This window comes from Parus major, chromosome 4 (assembly GCF_001522545.3).
Source record: "Parus major isolate Abel chromosome 4, Parus_major1.1, whole genome shotgun sequence".
Taxonomy (NCBI): Eukaryota; Metazoa; Chordata; class Aves; order Passeriformes; family Paridae; genus Parus; species Parus major.
In genome coordinates this window covers 30,898,493-30,912,948 of record NC_031771.1, presented here as the reverse complement: position 1 = coordinate 30,912,948, position 14,456 = coordinate 30,898,493, and the positions used below count along the sequence as shown (strand labels likewise).

The following is a 14,456-nucleotide window of genomic DNA, read 5'->3' as shown; positions in this document are numbered from 1 at the left end:
TTAAAATTACCTAGGTTATTCTTCTTCAGTAGCCAAAGAGATGTTTGTAAAAAGAAAATGACATACCTCAGGCCAAGATTTATAAACTTGCACTTCAACCTACTATCCTGTTTACAAATATGTGAGATAAACATAGACTGCAGTCATCTGAAGACTGCCTGCAAACTTGTTCTCATTTTTGTTTATTCATAAGTTGACTTAAATCTTTTGCACTGATTCAATGGTAAAATTCGTATTACTTCCACTGAGAACAAAACGGAGACCAGTGCTGCTATCATGGAGTGGCCTAAATCCCACCTAAAGTCTCCACATTAATGCAGTGCATTTATCTATTTTGAAACGAATGTTTTGCAGATGGCTTTTCCTCTAACTTCATTGATGATCTCTGGGAGTGCCCCATTGATCTAATTTGTGTCTACAGAATGAGTAGTAAAGTTCTGCCATTGTCTAGATTAGACTCAATGTGCAAAACCCACATCACCACAAAACAATTTATGCAAGACTGGTGATCTCTTTGACCAGCTCCATTTTGTATGACAATAAATAGCTGCTACCAAAGGAAGGTGAAAAATTATGTGCTTGGAAGATGTACTTATTATTTCTTGGAATTTGATTATAAGTCGATTGTGGGTCTTTCTGCATTTATTTTTCTTATACAGCTTATGGTGTTGAGATGCTGGCTGCCAGGTTACCTGCTCAGGCAGTACTGCAGGTCTAACAGAAATATTGCCTGTCACTGTGCTACAAAAGGTGATAGGATGACTTGTATTTGCTTTCAGGGTGGCATGCCAAAGGAGCAATTCTTGTTACCAGAGCACACAAGCAGGGAGATTTTCAGAGTCTGTCATTACCAAAGTTACTTGACTGTTATGCAAAAGTAAACATTGATTTAGTTTTTATATTTTGAAGGCAATCTGCTGCTGAAATAAGAGCAACATCTACTAGTAAATTAATATTTGCTCTTTATGGCGGGTCTGCAACTGTGGTCAGCAACACCTTCCAGGGAAAAATAATCTTAAATAGATCTCAATCATCCTGAGATTAATATGATCAGTTAAAAAAAAAAAAAAAATCCTTTTTTTTTATTTTCACCTTGCCTTGGAATAAGGCCAGAACCCAAAAGCCATTTCTGAAAGGGGTTTCCCTTTAATGAGTGGTAGTGTAGGATGCTTTGAGACATCAAAGGAGAGAAGACACTAGAAGGAGTGGAAAGCACTTCACTGGGATGGCAAAGGCAGTTTGCCTAAGGAGGCAGCAACAGTGCAACAAGGTTTATCTGTGCTGATGTTCTTAATTCTTTAAAAATGAGGAACACTCTTGAACAGCTTAATCCTTGCTTTATGTCATTATTTTCTCCTGACAAGAATTTTCCCTTTTCTCTTTGTGTATCCAAACAGAACATCCAGCCAAGAACACTAGTTGTGTTCATTTGTTCATCTCATGCTCCAGAACAAAATCCACTATCTTCCTACCCTGACCCTTGGCTATATGAGCATGAGCCAAAGGTTGCTCCTTTGTGCGTAGGTGTAAACAGATGTTTAACTCAGTAACTGGTGTCCTTGAGCCTTATAATTAATTTTTCTCTTCCTGTGGGGATGTGATTCATAATACCCTCTCTCTTCCTTTCATATTTATCCAAACACATCAGCAGAAGCAGCCCCACAGGCCACTGGCCATCAGAGTTGAGGACCCCTTCCTGTAGTCATTAGAGTCCAAAGGACTAGGTGGAAATGACATTAAAATGAAGATTAGTATGTTTGATATCTCACCATCTTCCTCACCAGCGGAAAAGGGAGCAATTTCTCTTAAGCAGGAATGTGGGGACAAAAATTCTTTACTCTGGGCACCAAACCTACAATGCAATCCTAAAGTGAAAATATTGCATTTAGATGCTGGACTAACATGCAGAAAGCAACTCACCCTGTCTAGTAATTTAAATGAGCGTAAATTGCAGTTAATTAGTATAAATTCATTTTCCCAGAACTTTAAAGCAAATAAAGATGAGATACAATCACAAATCCCTCTAGAAATTAAAATTACTCACCTTGGAGCATAGCACTCAGGTCAGTGGCTTATACCACAAAAGTCAACATTGTTGGCTTTTACTTTATTTTGGCAAAGGATTTTGAGTCAGGTTGCCAATTCCCTACATGGATTAAGCTGTACAGCCCTTTGGATCCTTACCATATGGCCCTTCAAATCCCTTCCCACCCTGGGACATTACTTTCTTGTCCTTTCTTCCAACTACACTGCTGTAGGTGTTGATTTATATAAATGGTAGGGGTTTGTACCTTCTAGCCCCTTTCCTGACAGGTTGCTGGGGCCCAAGAACGGTATAGGAATATAGGATTTCTCATTTGTGTCAGATTCAGAAAGGCAGCAAGGAACTGAGGCAATGCTCCACAGCTGAACCACGTGAAGTTCATTTTCTGCTTCGTATGGTCTCCTCCCAGTGCAGCAAGAAAAGAGGCTGCATCAATCCCATCCACTTCTTGCATCCAGCATGATGCAGGCACTGCTCTGCTTTTCTCTCTCAACCCTTCACCAGGACAGCCAGTAAACAAAGGTGAAGTTTGAATGAGAACTCCATGCAATGGTGCAATGACAACTTCTCACTTTCCCATTAGTGATGGTGGACTTCAAACAGCCCTTCCCACCTCAGCCTCATTCTTCCACATCACTGATACCCCAAGACTACTCCAGCACCCTGTCCACACACAGCCTATTGGCACTTGTATAAAAACTTGTTTAAGGAACAGTAAGGGAATGGGATACAGGAGGTGAAGAGTTCCTTCAAACATAAGGAAGATTATTGTCTCAGTCAAGTATATATTTAACTTTGAGTCTACTAATGCATTTCTAAGTGCCATCTGCAAATGGCTTGCCATCTTTTTTCCTTTAGGACTTAAAGGTTACACTAAATTTCAAAGATGCCTTATATTAACTTTGATCTGTGTGTTAAAAATAAGTAGATAAATGGTGCTAAAGTCTTTTCATTCCGGAAGGATGTTGGGTGATAAACTGCAAGGGTCAAATTCTGACCTGCACAACCCCAGAGCAGGACTTCATTACTTCAGCTGTACAGAGAGCTAAAAAGACCTGATTTCCTAGTGGTCCCAAGAGACATAATGATTGACAGGCAGATAAATAAGGAAGTAGAGTTCTAAGAAATATGGACTATCTTTGAATTTAGAGGAAATGAGAAAACCAGAAAGACCTTTTGCAGTCCAAGTTAAGTGCGGGCTTAAGAATAAAAGGCATAACATTAATAAATCTTCAGATTAAATAAATATTTAAGACAAGAGAAAAGCAAATTGCTAAATCATAAAGTGCTCTAAATCCAGATTAGAAAAGGCTGCTCTTCATATAAAACTATGTCTTCCTTGAAAACTGTATGCAAGTGAAATTGGAGGAAAGACAGACTGGCTCCCCGTAAGAGAAATGTTTTTGCTTCTAGAGATACAAATGGATAAACTGCATTTTGGAAAAAAGAAAAAATGAACTGACAGGCTGAAACATAGAAAATTAAAGGAAATATTCCTGAAATTTTGCCTGATAGGAAATAAAATTTTAAAAATCCAACAACCCCCAACCTCACATGACCACTTTTTTATTCATTTATGTTTCTTGACGTACAAACAAAAAATTATTTTTTCTTCTGATAGGAGTTTTAAAGACAAATGTGCAGTGGTTTCTCTGTCCAGAATTTGTCAAAGAAAATTCCAAAGAAAAGCTGCTTGTGATTTATTTTAGAATAGATATGACAAATATGGAATCCAGTAGAAGGTGGTGTTGCATTTCTTACTTCCATAGATGTCAAAATGTCAAGATGTCATCCCATTTTTGTATGTGTGTCTATCTATTCCTAGACATGGCATGCCTTCTTAAAGAATAGCAAAAAATTTCAAAATTCCACATGATCTTTGGGCTAAATCCATCACACAAAGCAGTAAAAGCTAATAGCATTTCAGGAAAAATGTTGTATCTTTGTTATTTATGTTTTTGCAGCACGTAATAAAGTCATTTCAAATCACTTTAGTTATGGGAACAAATTTTCTCACAAACTTTAATTAATGACTTGATACTATCTCTTTTTTTGAGTCACATACAGGTATTTTGGACAGGGTTGTAGGATGAAAAACAGACCCTAGAAAAACACAGACTGGCTGGATATGGTCATTAGGCCCTGCTATGGTATACAGCAATAAAGTTACTGTTTAGGCCTGATGCTTATTAATAGCAATCATCAGCTCTATAAATCAGACTAGACATTACCTATATTGACCACGTGATCCCAAATGAATGACACATGGTCCTGGCACAGGTCATGAGAAGAGTGCTGTAGCCTGTAGATTTCATAAAAATAAGGTAAAAAGGACTATATCCATTCTGTACAGAAATTTAAAAAGTGATAATAAAGTTTTTTTCAAAACTGGAATGGTTTGCTATTCATCCACCAATCTAAGCCAAATGCAGTTTTTGTGATATATTATGATCAATAGAAAAATGTGAAAAATAACAACATGACTGACATTCAAAGAAACCTCCATGAAATGCTTTTACCTCTATAAATGTCACTGAAGTTTTTGTAGAGTGCCTGGCCACAACCATTATTTCCATCTCCATTTTCCATGAAATGCTCCCTTGGTGCAGAATTTAAAAGCCATCACTGCAAATGTCCTCCCGTTCCTCCTTCTCCCAGCTTTTACTGCTCAGCATGATGTCTTACAGCATGGAAGATCCCTTTGGTCAGTTGAGATCAGCTGTTCCAGCTGTGTCCCCTCAACTCCTGGTGCACCCCCAGCCCCCTCACTGGCTGGGTGGGGTGAGGAGTAGAAAGGGCCTTGACTCTGTGCAAGTCCTGCTTAGCAATAACAAAAACATCCCTGTGTCATCAACACTGTTTCCAGAACAAATCCAAAACAGAGCCCCAAAACAGCTACTGGGAAGAAAATTAACTCTGTTATAGCTAAACACACCACAAACCTCTTCACGTTTTTCTCAGCCTCAGTTTCATCCTGTCAATCACATATTCTTTACAATAGAAAAGGACCAGTTTAAGAAAGACAGGTCTCAGGAAATTTTCCATTTCCTCCTGTATTCACTAGATTTCTCTCACCCCGGATTAATTTTTTATTTCTTTTTTTGGCCTTTTTTTTCCTTGCAAAATCCTGCTGAAAGATTATCTTGTTAATCCTGTTCTTTATTTAATTTTTGCTTCTTCTTAGTGACAGTGTGGTTACTGAAGACTCTGCACATCAGAGCCTTTATCCTAGAAACAAGATAGTGAGACTGTCCATTTGCAACTTGTACTGCTACTTGTGAAGGCAGGGGCATGCTAGAGAATGAAGGAGTAGTTGGTGATCTACTCTTGCACTGAAATATATTTTAGACATGATCAACAGAATGGAAATTTCTGCATTTTAATGGAATAAAAGAAGCCAGCATAGCTCACTCCTATTCAGTCCATCCAACATATCCTCTTCAAAGCACTCAGAATTTATTTCAGAGTCCATAAGGGAATAATCAACAGAAACAATGTTACAAACTATGCCATGCTAGCCACTAAGGTTTAGCTGAAATTAGTATAAACAATGTCTTTCTCTTCCTCATGCCTAATTAAAGAACAGTTAATTATGATTGTCTAGAAGAGACAATTTCCCTCAAAAGAAGTTTCCAGTGGGAAAGATGAAACCAACTTTTAAAAAGCATCTTGATAAATGATTATCTGGGTGGGAATTTAGTTCAGTGAAGAAATATGACAAAATACAAAGCAGGCAAGATGGGAATGCAGGCTGGGGTAACTGTAGGTCTCTTTCAGAACTCTACTGTTCATGCCAGGGATCTATTTCAAAATGAAATCCTGATGTTATCCTACCATAAATTTTGCTGCAAAGTCATGTCTGATTTCCACTGTATTTCTTACACTTTGAATAAATGAAGTGGGAAACAGAACAACAAATTCTGAAGTATTCCTCAGGTGACTTGTATCAGAACATAGTATTTAATGAGGTGCCATAACAGGCAACTGTAGTCCTTCTTTTTGGAAGGACATCAAGCACTGGAGATGTTGGCAATAGCGTACATTTTTCATTTGAACACTATTTCCAGAGACTTTTTTTTTCAGTTGAAACAATCAATCTCACTTAGGACTCAAACAGCTGTTCTTCATTCAACAACTTCACCCAGAATAAGGGATTTTAAAGGACACATTTGGGGTATTTTCTGTATTTGTATGCAAACTGCTGTGAAGATCATGACCAAAAGAAAAAATAAAAAAATAAAGAACTTCCCTTGTGTGCAGAAGCAATAACACCACCATATTTTATAACAATATTTCAGTTTTTCTGTTCTTCCTCAGTCATTCTACACTGTAGTCAAATCCTATTTTCAGATTCAGGAGGTCCTTACGAACACACATTGTGACAATGTCAAATTGTTTTTAGCAATTGAAGCTTAGAGATTCAAAACCCTTTTTTCTCCAACTTGCTCTTGCAATGTCATCTGCTTTGAGATTTTCAATAAAAGCAGTGAATTTGTGGCTTCCCAGAAGAGACAGGATTTTTGCTGTGATCAAGAAAACAAAGAGAGGCAACTGCACATATGTGATCTTCTGACAAATCTCTTTGCTACAAGTTACAACTTTAAGTAGCCTCAGTAAAAAGTAAACAAATTTAATCCAATTTATATTTCTATTTCTTCTATTGTTTTCAGTGTGAAACGCTGAATCAACCAAAAAGTCCAAGATTTTTGGGTGAAAAACAGCAACTGCAGGGATTGCAAACTGTCTTTTCAAGGGGGAAGCTAACCATCTTGTCTGCTTGTTTCCTCAGGAGAGGAGATCCTCAGGCCAAAGACCTTTCAGAAAGGCAAACTCAATAGCCTCTCATTCTTAGTTCTGCCAAACCAACACTAAGAAAGTCTTGGAATCAATGCTTCTAAAACAATTTTAAAAAGTTAAATAATAAAAGTCTGATCTTTATTCATATGGCTATTCTAATTGGAATTAGTATTTTCTGGAAGCTTCCTGAAACAAAAGTATTTTGAAACATTGTCAGCAGAACTTTCATTGTGGCTATACATAAACATAACACTAACGTGCCCTTTGCAATAGAGAATTTGAGAGCCAGATTTTGTGTAAACAACATTGAGAGCTGCCCCTCCCTGCTTGCATCTCTCCCTCCCTCACCATTAATAGGACTTACAGTAGGTTACCACACACCAATTTCAATTAGCTCTCACTAAATTTACCAAATGTTAAGAACCTCCTTTATAGCATTAATAATAAAACCAAACACCTTCCAATGATATAATGAATCAGCCCATACTTTTAACAGTTGTAAATTAAAATTAGCACTAACGTAATTTCATGTCCTACAGGGCAAACTGTCTAAGAATATTCAGGATTTATCTACTCTAAATGCAAATTTTAAAAAGTATTATGTCAATGATGCAGCAGTCTCAAGGAAGTTTCACATTAAAATGATAAGATTGAGTTACTACTGTGATTACCTGGAAATATTTGACGTTTGATTCAGGGTCTTCACTATAACATTTGCTGACATAATAACACTAAGAATTTTTAAGTAATTAATTATCAATTGCTAATATTTTCAGCTCTGTATGGTCTTCCCATATAACACAGTCAAGGCTATGGATTTTAATAATTAAAACTGTTTGTCTCATGAGCATCAGAAGAAAGAGCAACAATGTAAGAAAGGCAAGCATATTAGGAAAGATGTCTCAAAGAAGTCAGCTTTTGCTCTTTGGAACATCAACTTCATAAAGGCATCTCAACAACTGTAAAAACCAGCTATATATTAATATTCTACTTGAGAATTATTACTCAAGATGTCCAGTTGCAGATATGAGTCATTACTGTATTCTATTGTTCCAGAAGTGTTTTCTTCTTTGCTAGCTACAGTTCTTTCAATTACAAGATGTATTGCTATTACTATTAAATTAATTGAACATACAGCAAATATTTTGCACAAATTTGAGTAGTGAGTTTCATAACTGAAAGGTGCCTCTGGGTATTGCTCTCTCTCCATTAGACAACATTCTGTACGATTTGGCTCCTGATATTTGAGAGATGGGACTATCATCCTTGGGAAGCTATTCTGTCTCCAACACTAAAGAGGTCTCCTGACACTCAGCTTAAATGTTGTATTGTTCAGATTTGGTTTTTAACTCCTACATATATTCTTGTAATATGTTCTAAACAATCTCTCTCAACTCCATGAGAATGACATGCCATATGTGAGCCAAAATGTCTTTATCATCTTTCCTTTTTCACTATAACTTCCTTTCATTGCATTTCATTGTGCGGACACTTACCTGACACGTCCCTAGAAAACACTGCTGTGGAAGGAGAGAAAGGTCATTGAGCATGGCCAATGAAAGGTTTTATATTCCTAATGATTATTAGCATTCCTTGTATTTCAGATATTGCTATCACATGGTAAACACCCTCTAACATATATGCATAAATTCAGGGATCCTTTCCAGCAGTCACAACAAGAATTACTACATCTGAAGGCCACTGAAGACATTCACACACAAAAAACCCCTGCCATCTGTCTTTTTGCCTGTCATATAACTTAATCTTGCATTATTATGAGAATTTGATGGGTTATAAATAAAAAACAGGGAAAACAATTGAAGAAATGGGATCCAAATGGAGTGACTCAAGCCTTGGTAATGTTTCCTTTTGCTGCTCACCCAATACCACTGTACCGTAAATATTTTTTGCCACTGCCACAACTAGTTTTCTTTGTGAACTCAGAATGAAAAATCAGGGAGAATGAGAATATTTTATAACAAGGAATAACTTGCAAAATGCATTTTCCTTTGTTCTTTTTGTTTTAATCAGACTTCATTCATCCTGATTCCATGAAACAGCATTAAGCAGCTGCTTATTATTTTGATTCATTGAATTATATCAAGCAGAATAACATTAAAATGTTATTTTAATGTATACTATATGTAAATGTACAAGTATACAGTTTAGAGCAGAAAAACTTGATAGTGCTAGAGAGGGAAAAACTACCCGTAAGAGCTATAGCAAAATGTTACCCCCTCTCACAAATGGGTAGTTACTCTAGAAATACGTGACTAGGAACCAAAGCAAGCCACTTCTTAGGCTGTCTTCAGTTCTCTGTTTGAAAAATTCACTAAGCAATGCAATTAGTCATCTAACTGTTCCCTAGGTAGCTGAAAGCAGTACACCTTAAAGCATTTTTAAAGAATATGAAGGATGCATTGAAAAAGTAATATATCAGTAACAGTGCTGACTTTGGAGACTTTTTTTTTAATGTAATGTTGATAAGTTGTATCTCTGGTAGCTTTTTATTTTGTTTTTTAGGAACTTTGTTTCTTCTAGCTCCTCTTCCTTTTTTTTGACTGACTGATAAATAATTGAATCATAATCAGCAATGTTAAAATCAAAATCAGAGCAAGTCCTTTGGTAAGGTTCTGCCAATCTGTATGATCAGGTATGCTAACGTGATATAACCCATCCCCTCCTATTATTCATTTGGACCCGATTGCAGATCTGGAGTCAAAGCAAAATTCTCCTCTGGTTACTTGCCAGGTCTGTTTTAAGATTGAATACTTTCCTGAAATTGCATACACATATCAGGTCCCTCAACTCTGAGATCTGTAAATTTTGGCAGAAAAGAACCATTTAATTATAAAAGTTCCAGTGAGCCTTGAGAGTGACCACTCTGTGGTGGTGCAGCACACACTCAGCCTGTGAGGTCAACAACAATTTCCTCTGTTAGGATAAATTAGGTGTGCCACTTGCACCTCAACAGCACAGCAAAAGTGCAAAACAGATTCCCCAGGTGGACAAAGCTTCCATCCAATTAATTTAATTTTTACAGTGGTCCAAAAGCAATCTGCTTTAAATGAAATATAAGACTGCAATATTGTGTTAAGGATCTGATCTGGCTCTCACCCATGCTTAGGTGAACTTGCTGTTTCATGGGTCTCACAGCAAGGCAATATTACTCAAATATGTTGTAGACTACAACCAAAGGCCAGCAGAGAACAGAAAATCTGCTGTGTGTGCACCTACCTTGCTTTATTCACTTCAGCTTGACCTCCACAGCTTGTATGTAAGGCAACCATTTCAACTGCTTTCACTGATGACTTTTATTCTTTTTAAACTTTTTTTCTCTTTTGTTTGGGGTTTTTTAAGGACACGAGGAAAGCCTCTCACAAATGTACCTTACTTTCCCTGTTATCTGAGCGTGATGTTGATCACAGGACTTGGTCTGCTACAGACTTAAATTCTCCAAGAGCCTGTCAGCCATGCAGGCTGTACCAGTACATTCCAGAACCAGTACATTCCATCAAAAAAACACTTCATGCTGAATTTAATACTAAAGAATAATACTCAGCAAGACACCAGCTCTTTATGTAGTTGAGAAGAAAACTTTACAATATGCTCCAGGAAAAGTAATTTAAATCCAGTGACTATGTTACAGTCAAAAAATGTTTGTGTCAAATAGGAAGCAGAAAAGTATCATCTTCACCCTGATGGGAATGTTGCCAGTAAACACACTGTTACTAGACCTCAAAGCTGGAACTGCACATGTGGAGAGCCCACACTGCTTTTCACAATTTCAAAAATCAAAATAAATTATTTTTTCATTATTTTCTTATTGTTAGGCTATTTATAAGGCATACTTCTCCTATAAGGGAGGAGTTCATTGCATATGTCATTTTTCATTACATCAGGAAAAATCTCCTAGGACTTGTAAATAGCTGTTTTAAATAGCATCTGATAGCACCACGAGGCACTGACTAGGATTATGGCCAATGAGATGATAGAACCCATATGGTCCATTTATCACCAAGATAATCATTAAGAACATCTTCTGCATTTTCACCACTCTGAAGCATATGAGATATACAAAGGAATAGCCAATCAGAGAAATAAAATCTAACTTTGTATTTGAAGTTATGGCAACTAATCTCTTCTGACTTCTACATATTCCATGTGAAAAAATCCCAGAAATGCTGTGCTCAAGAGCAATACTTTTGAGTATTGACCATGAAGACCATATGACCATAAAGAATCACAGGGTTTTGGAAATACACCATATCATGTTACCCGCAGTCCAACCTCTTCTTCACCCATTCCTGCTGCACTATTTAACATAGGACAGCAGGATTTATACAGGGGCTCTATGAATCAACAACAACAAAAGAAAGCTTTCAAAAAATGAATGATCTTGGCTCAACCCTGTGGTTATTAGTATAATCCTAAAGGGGAATAAGAAAGCCAAATTTAGAGAAAAGAAAGGCTTTAGCAAACAGAGAGAGATAATATTAAGGGGAGACCAGAACAGAAAAGTAGAAAATAAGATAGCATGGAAACTTGAATTTGCTCTCAGCCTCAGACTTTCCCAGCATCTTTTGATTAACCATGCCAGGGAGACAATGATTCTGCTGCTGCTTGCTTTTCCTCTTAGAAATTCAAGCACTGGAATTCCACCCAGCTGATAAATTATGTAACAGCATCAAGAATACGCATTTTATTTTTTTAAGTTTAGTAATATCTCTGCCTGAATTTTGTTGTAAATGACCTTGGAGAAAATGTTTGTAGTTCATTTCTTGATCAAACAACGTGAAAAATGAGCCAAAAAGACACTGGAGCAGCATTATAAAAAACACAGAAATTATTAAGTTTTTGAACTTCACACACATCAGCTATCTAAAAAATATATATATATATATATGAGTAATAACAGGGTTGTTAAAGCAAGCAAAGAGACCTATACAGACATTCGGTTTTTATTTTTATAAAAAAGGTCAGATTTATTAGTGCCAATGTATGTTCATAGAAGGAAACAAAAACTAAGCTAATTTGAGTAGCAACTTACATCAAAGGTTATCAAAATAATATTTCTTGTAAGTGAAACATAATATTTATTTAAACTTGATTCTTGCAAACTAGAAGTCCTTGTTATCTGTCTATGAAGCCTTTAAAGAAAAGTTGCTACAGTCAAACAGGGTCCTGATAGAACTTGGCACATAAAGAAACAATTCCATATTCACCCATACAATACCTCTCACTCTCCTGGAGCACTCATTCATACAATACTTACATAATGCATATACATTATGACTAGAGCCATGTTTGGCCTAAAGCACATAGAATATCTCAGTTCTAAATGTAACATATCTCTACAACAAAAGCAGGTCACTGTATTTACAGCAGATGATCTCTCTCTGCAGATGGGGCTTTTGCTTGAAGATCCTTTTGTTAGCATATGCTAAGATGCTTGAGTTGTCAGATTATTTATCAAATTAGAAGTGTATCTACAGGAAGATCTGTCTGATTGTGTGCGAGGATTCTAAGGCAATAATAGTAGTTGTTCCACAGGAATAGCACTGCCATTGCAACCCACTTTCCATCGGAGCAGTAAAGCCTTCCTTCTCCAGATGCAGTCAGGTATAGTGAGACATTCATGATCTGCAAACTGTTGGCTCAAAAGTCTAAAACTTCTTGGTTTGTTTGTTTTTTTTAATGTTCATGGAATAGCACCATAGGAATTCACACTTCATATCAAAAAAATCCTGGGTCTGTTGTTTTGTTTTCCTTTTTTCACCATCATGGATAGTCTTACTCTTAGGAAAAGAAACTAACAAAAACCTCTTTGGGAAACTTGTCTTTTGGACACTACTGCAGCTTCATTTCAGAGTAACTGAATCAGGCAAATAGCTCATTCACAAAAAGGTCCAAAGTAATAAAGCTTAGCAGTGGTTTCAAATGTACTGCTGAAAACAAATTCAGTAGGAGGACTTTCAGAGGATCCTTGACTATTTCTCTTTCTCATGGATACAGATTTTGATTCAGGTTTTAATTTCAGTCTCTTTCTATGTTCAGTGCAAAATAAGAGCACATCATCAGAGATAGCTTACTTAACCAGTAAACCAAACATTTTCAGATGCTTACACCATTAAAATTCAGTCAACTGGTGATTGGTCACTAGTGATGACTGATGTAACAGTTCAGAGTTCTCAGTCATTAGTAAAACAAAATACTCTATAAGATCAGTTATGTTTCAGAAGTAGGATTTTCCAGTTTCAGAACAGTGACAACCTGATATGACAGGTGAATTTGTAAAAAATACAGAACAATGCAGGAAGGACCTTCCATTTCATATCTTCTTTCAAGTCCTTGTACACACAGCACACAGGATTCAAAGTCAAAGCAACTAGGTAGAAAGACAGTATTTTGAGTGTGTGACCTAAAAGAGCCTCTTTTCCTCCCATACACCATACAATTGTCAGAAGGAAGAATGGTCTGCAGGGTCACTTCCCCTGAATGAAACTGATTGAATCCACACACGGCTCTAGCAAATATTGGACCATAAACAAAAGCTTTTATACTCTCCCTGCATGCCAAGTCCTTTCACAAGGTCTGCAGAGACAGTCAAGTATGGAGCCTGCACATCATCATCTTGACTATTCCACTGGGGTAGGTGATTTTATTCTTTTATTTATTTCAGTCTCTGGTCTTAAAAGTCAGCATTTCAACTGAACTTATATTAAACATTTGTGCTAATAACTTCAGTTTTTAAAAAAATGACACGCCTTCCTTCCTTTTCACTGTGTGTTCTTTCTTTCTCACTCTTCTTTTCTGGCATAGAGGTTCTTGTGTTATTTTTTGGTGTGCATGTTATCTGGATATTTTATACTTCTGTATCGTATATGAAATCCTTTCTTGTTGATTGTATCATCAGTGTGAAAGTGAAGCAAAAGATACTCTCTTGCTGAATAAATTTCTTCTGGTGGCTGAAATAAATGAATGAAAAGAAAAAAATTATCTGTCCATTCTTTGTATTCATTCACTACTTTTTTTTTTCCTTATGATTATTTCTCTTTTCCTGCTACACCTCATCATGTAATTCCGCTGTGTCTCATACAATGCCATCTGACATCATCAGACAAAACATTCCATCTCATTGTGCTCTCAGTTATTATGGATGTTAAATTCTGACAGTGCCTGTACAGATTACAGGCCGCACAGCTTCTCAGGCTGGCCCTGAGAAAGTAGTCTGGGAAAGACATGAGAAAGAATTAAAACAATCCTCAGGGACACAAAACAGCCTTGCAGATGTTGTTATGTGTTCCTTGTTTTCCTTGCAGGACAAAGTCAGGGGGGTGGTGAGCCCCACTGACCAATGATGGTAATGTAGCAGTTTACTAACCAATAAGAGTTTCCTTTCTGTACTTTCCACGTATCTGTCTATAAAAAAGGCCTAGAGCAATAAACTGAAGGATCCTCTTGTTCTGACTCCCTCGAGAGTCTGTGTCGTTCTTCCGGCCGTTCCCAATCGGAACGACAAGTTATAGGCTAGGAATTTTAGAGGCAGACTGAGGAAATAACCTAAACTCCTAGTTTTTCTCTAGTTCTGCTGGAGCAAAAAAGTGACTGGGCA

General features: G+C 36.9%; 1 protein-coding gene across 1 annotated transcript in view; it reads right to left on the bottom strand.

Moving 5' to 3' along the window:
* Window positions 1–11,799: 11,799 nt before the first annotated feature.
* Window positions 11,800–14,456, bottom strand: part of TLL1 (tolloid like 1) — a 127,734-nt gene continuing 125,077 nt past the window's right edge. Inside the window, exon 21 of the mRNA XM_033513737.1 lies at window positions 11,800–13,809. Coding sequence (XP_033369628.1) covers window positions 13,675–13,809 — 135 coding nt within the window. The 3' untranslated portion in view covers window positions 11,800–13,674. The remainder of the gene's footprint in view (window positions 13,810–14,456) is intronic.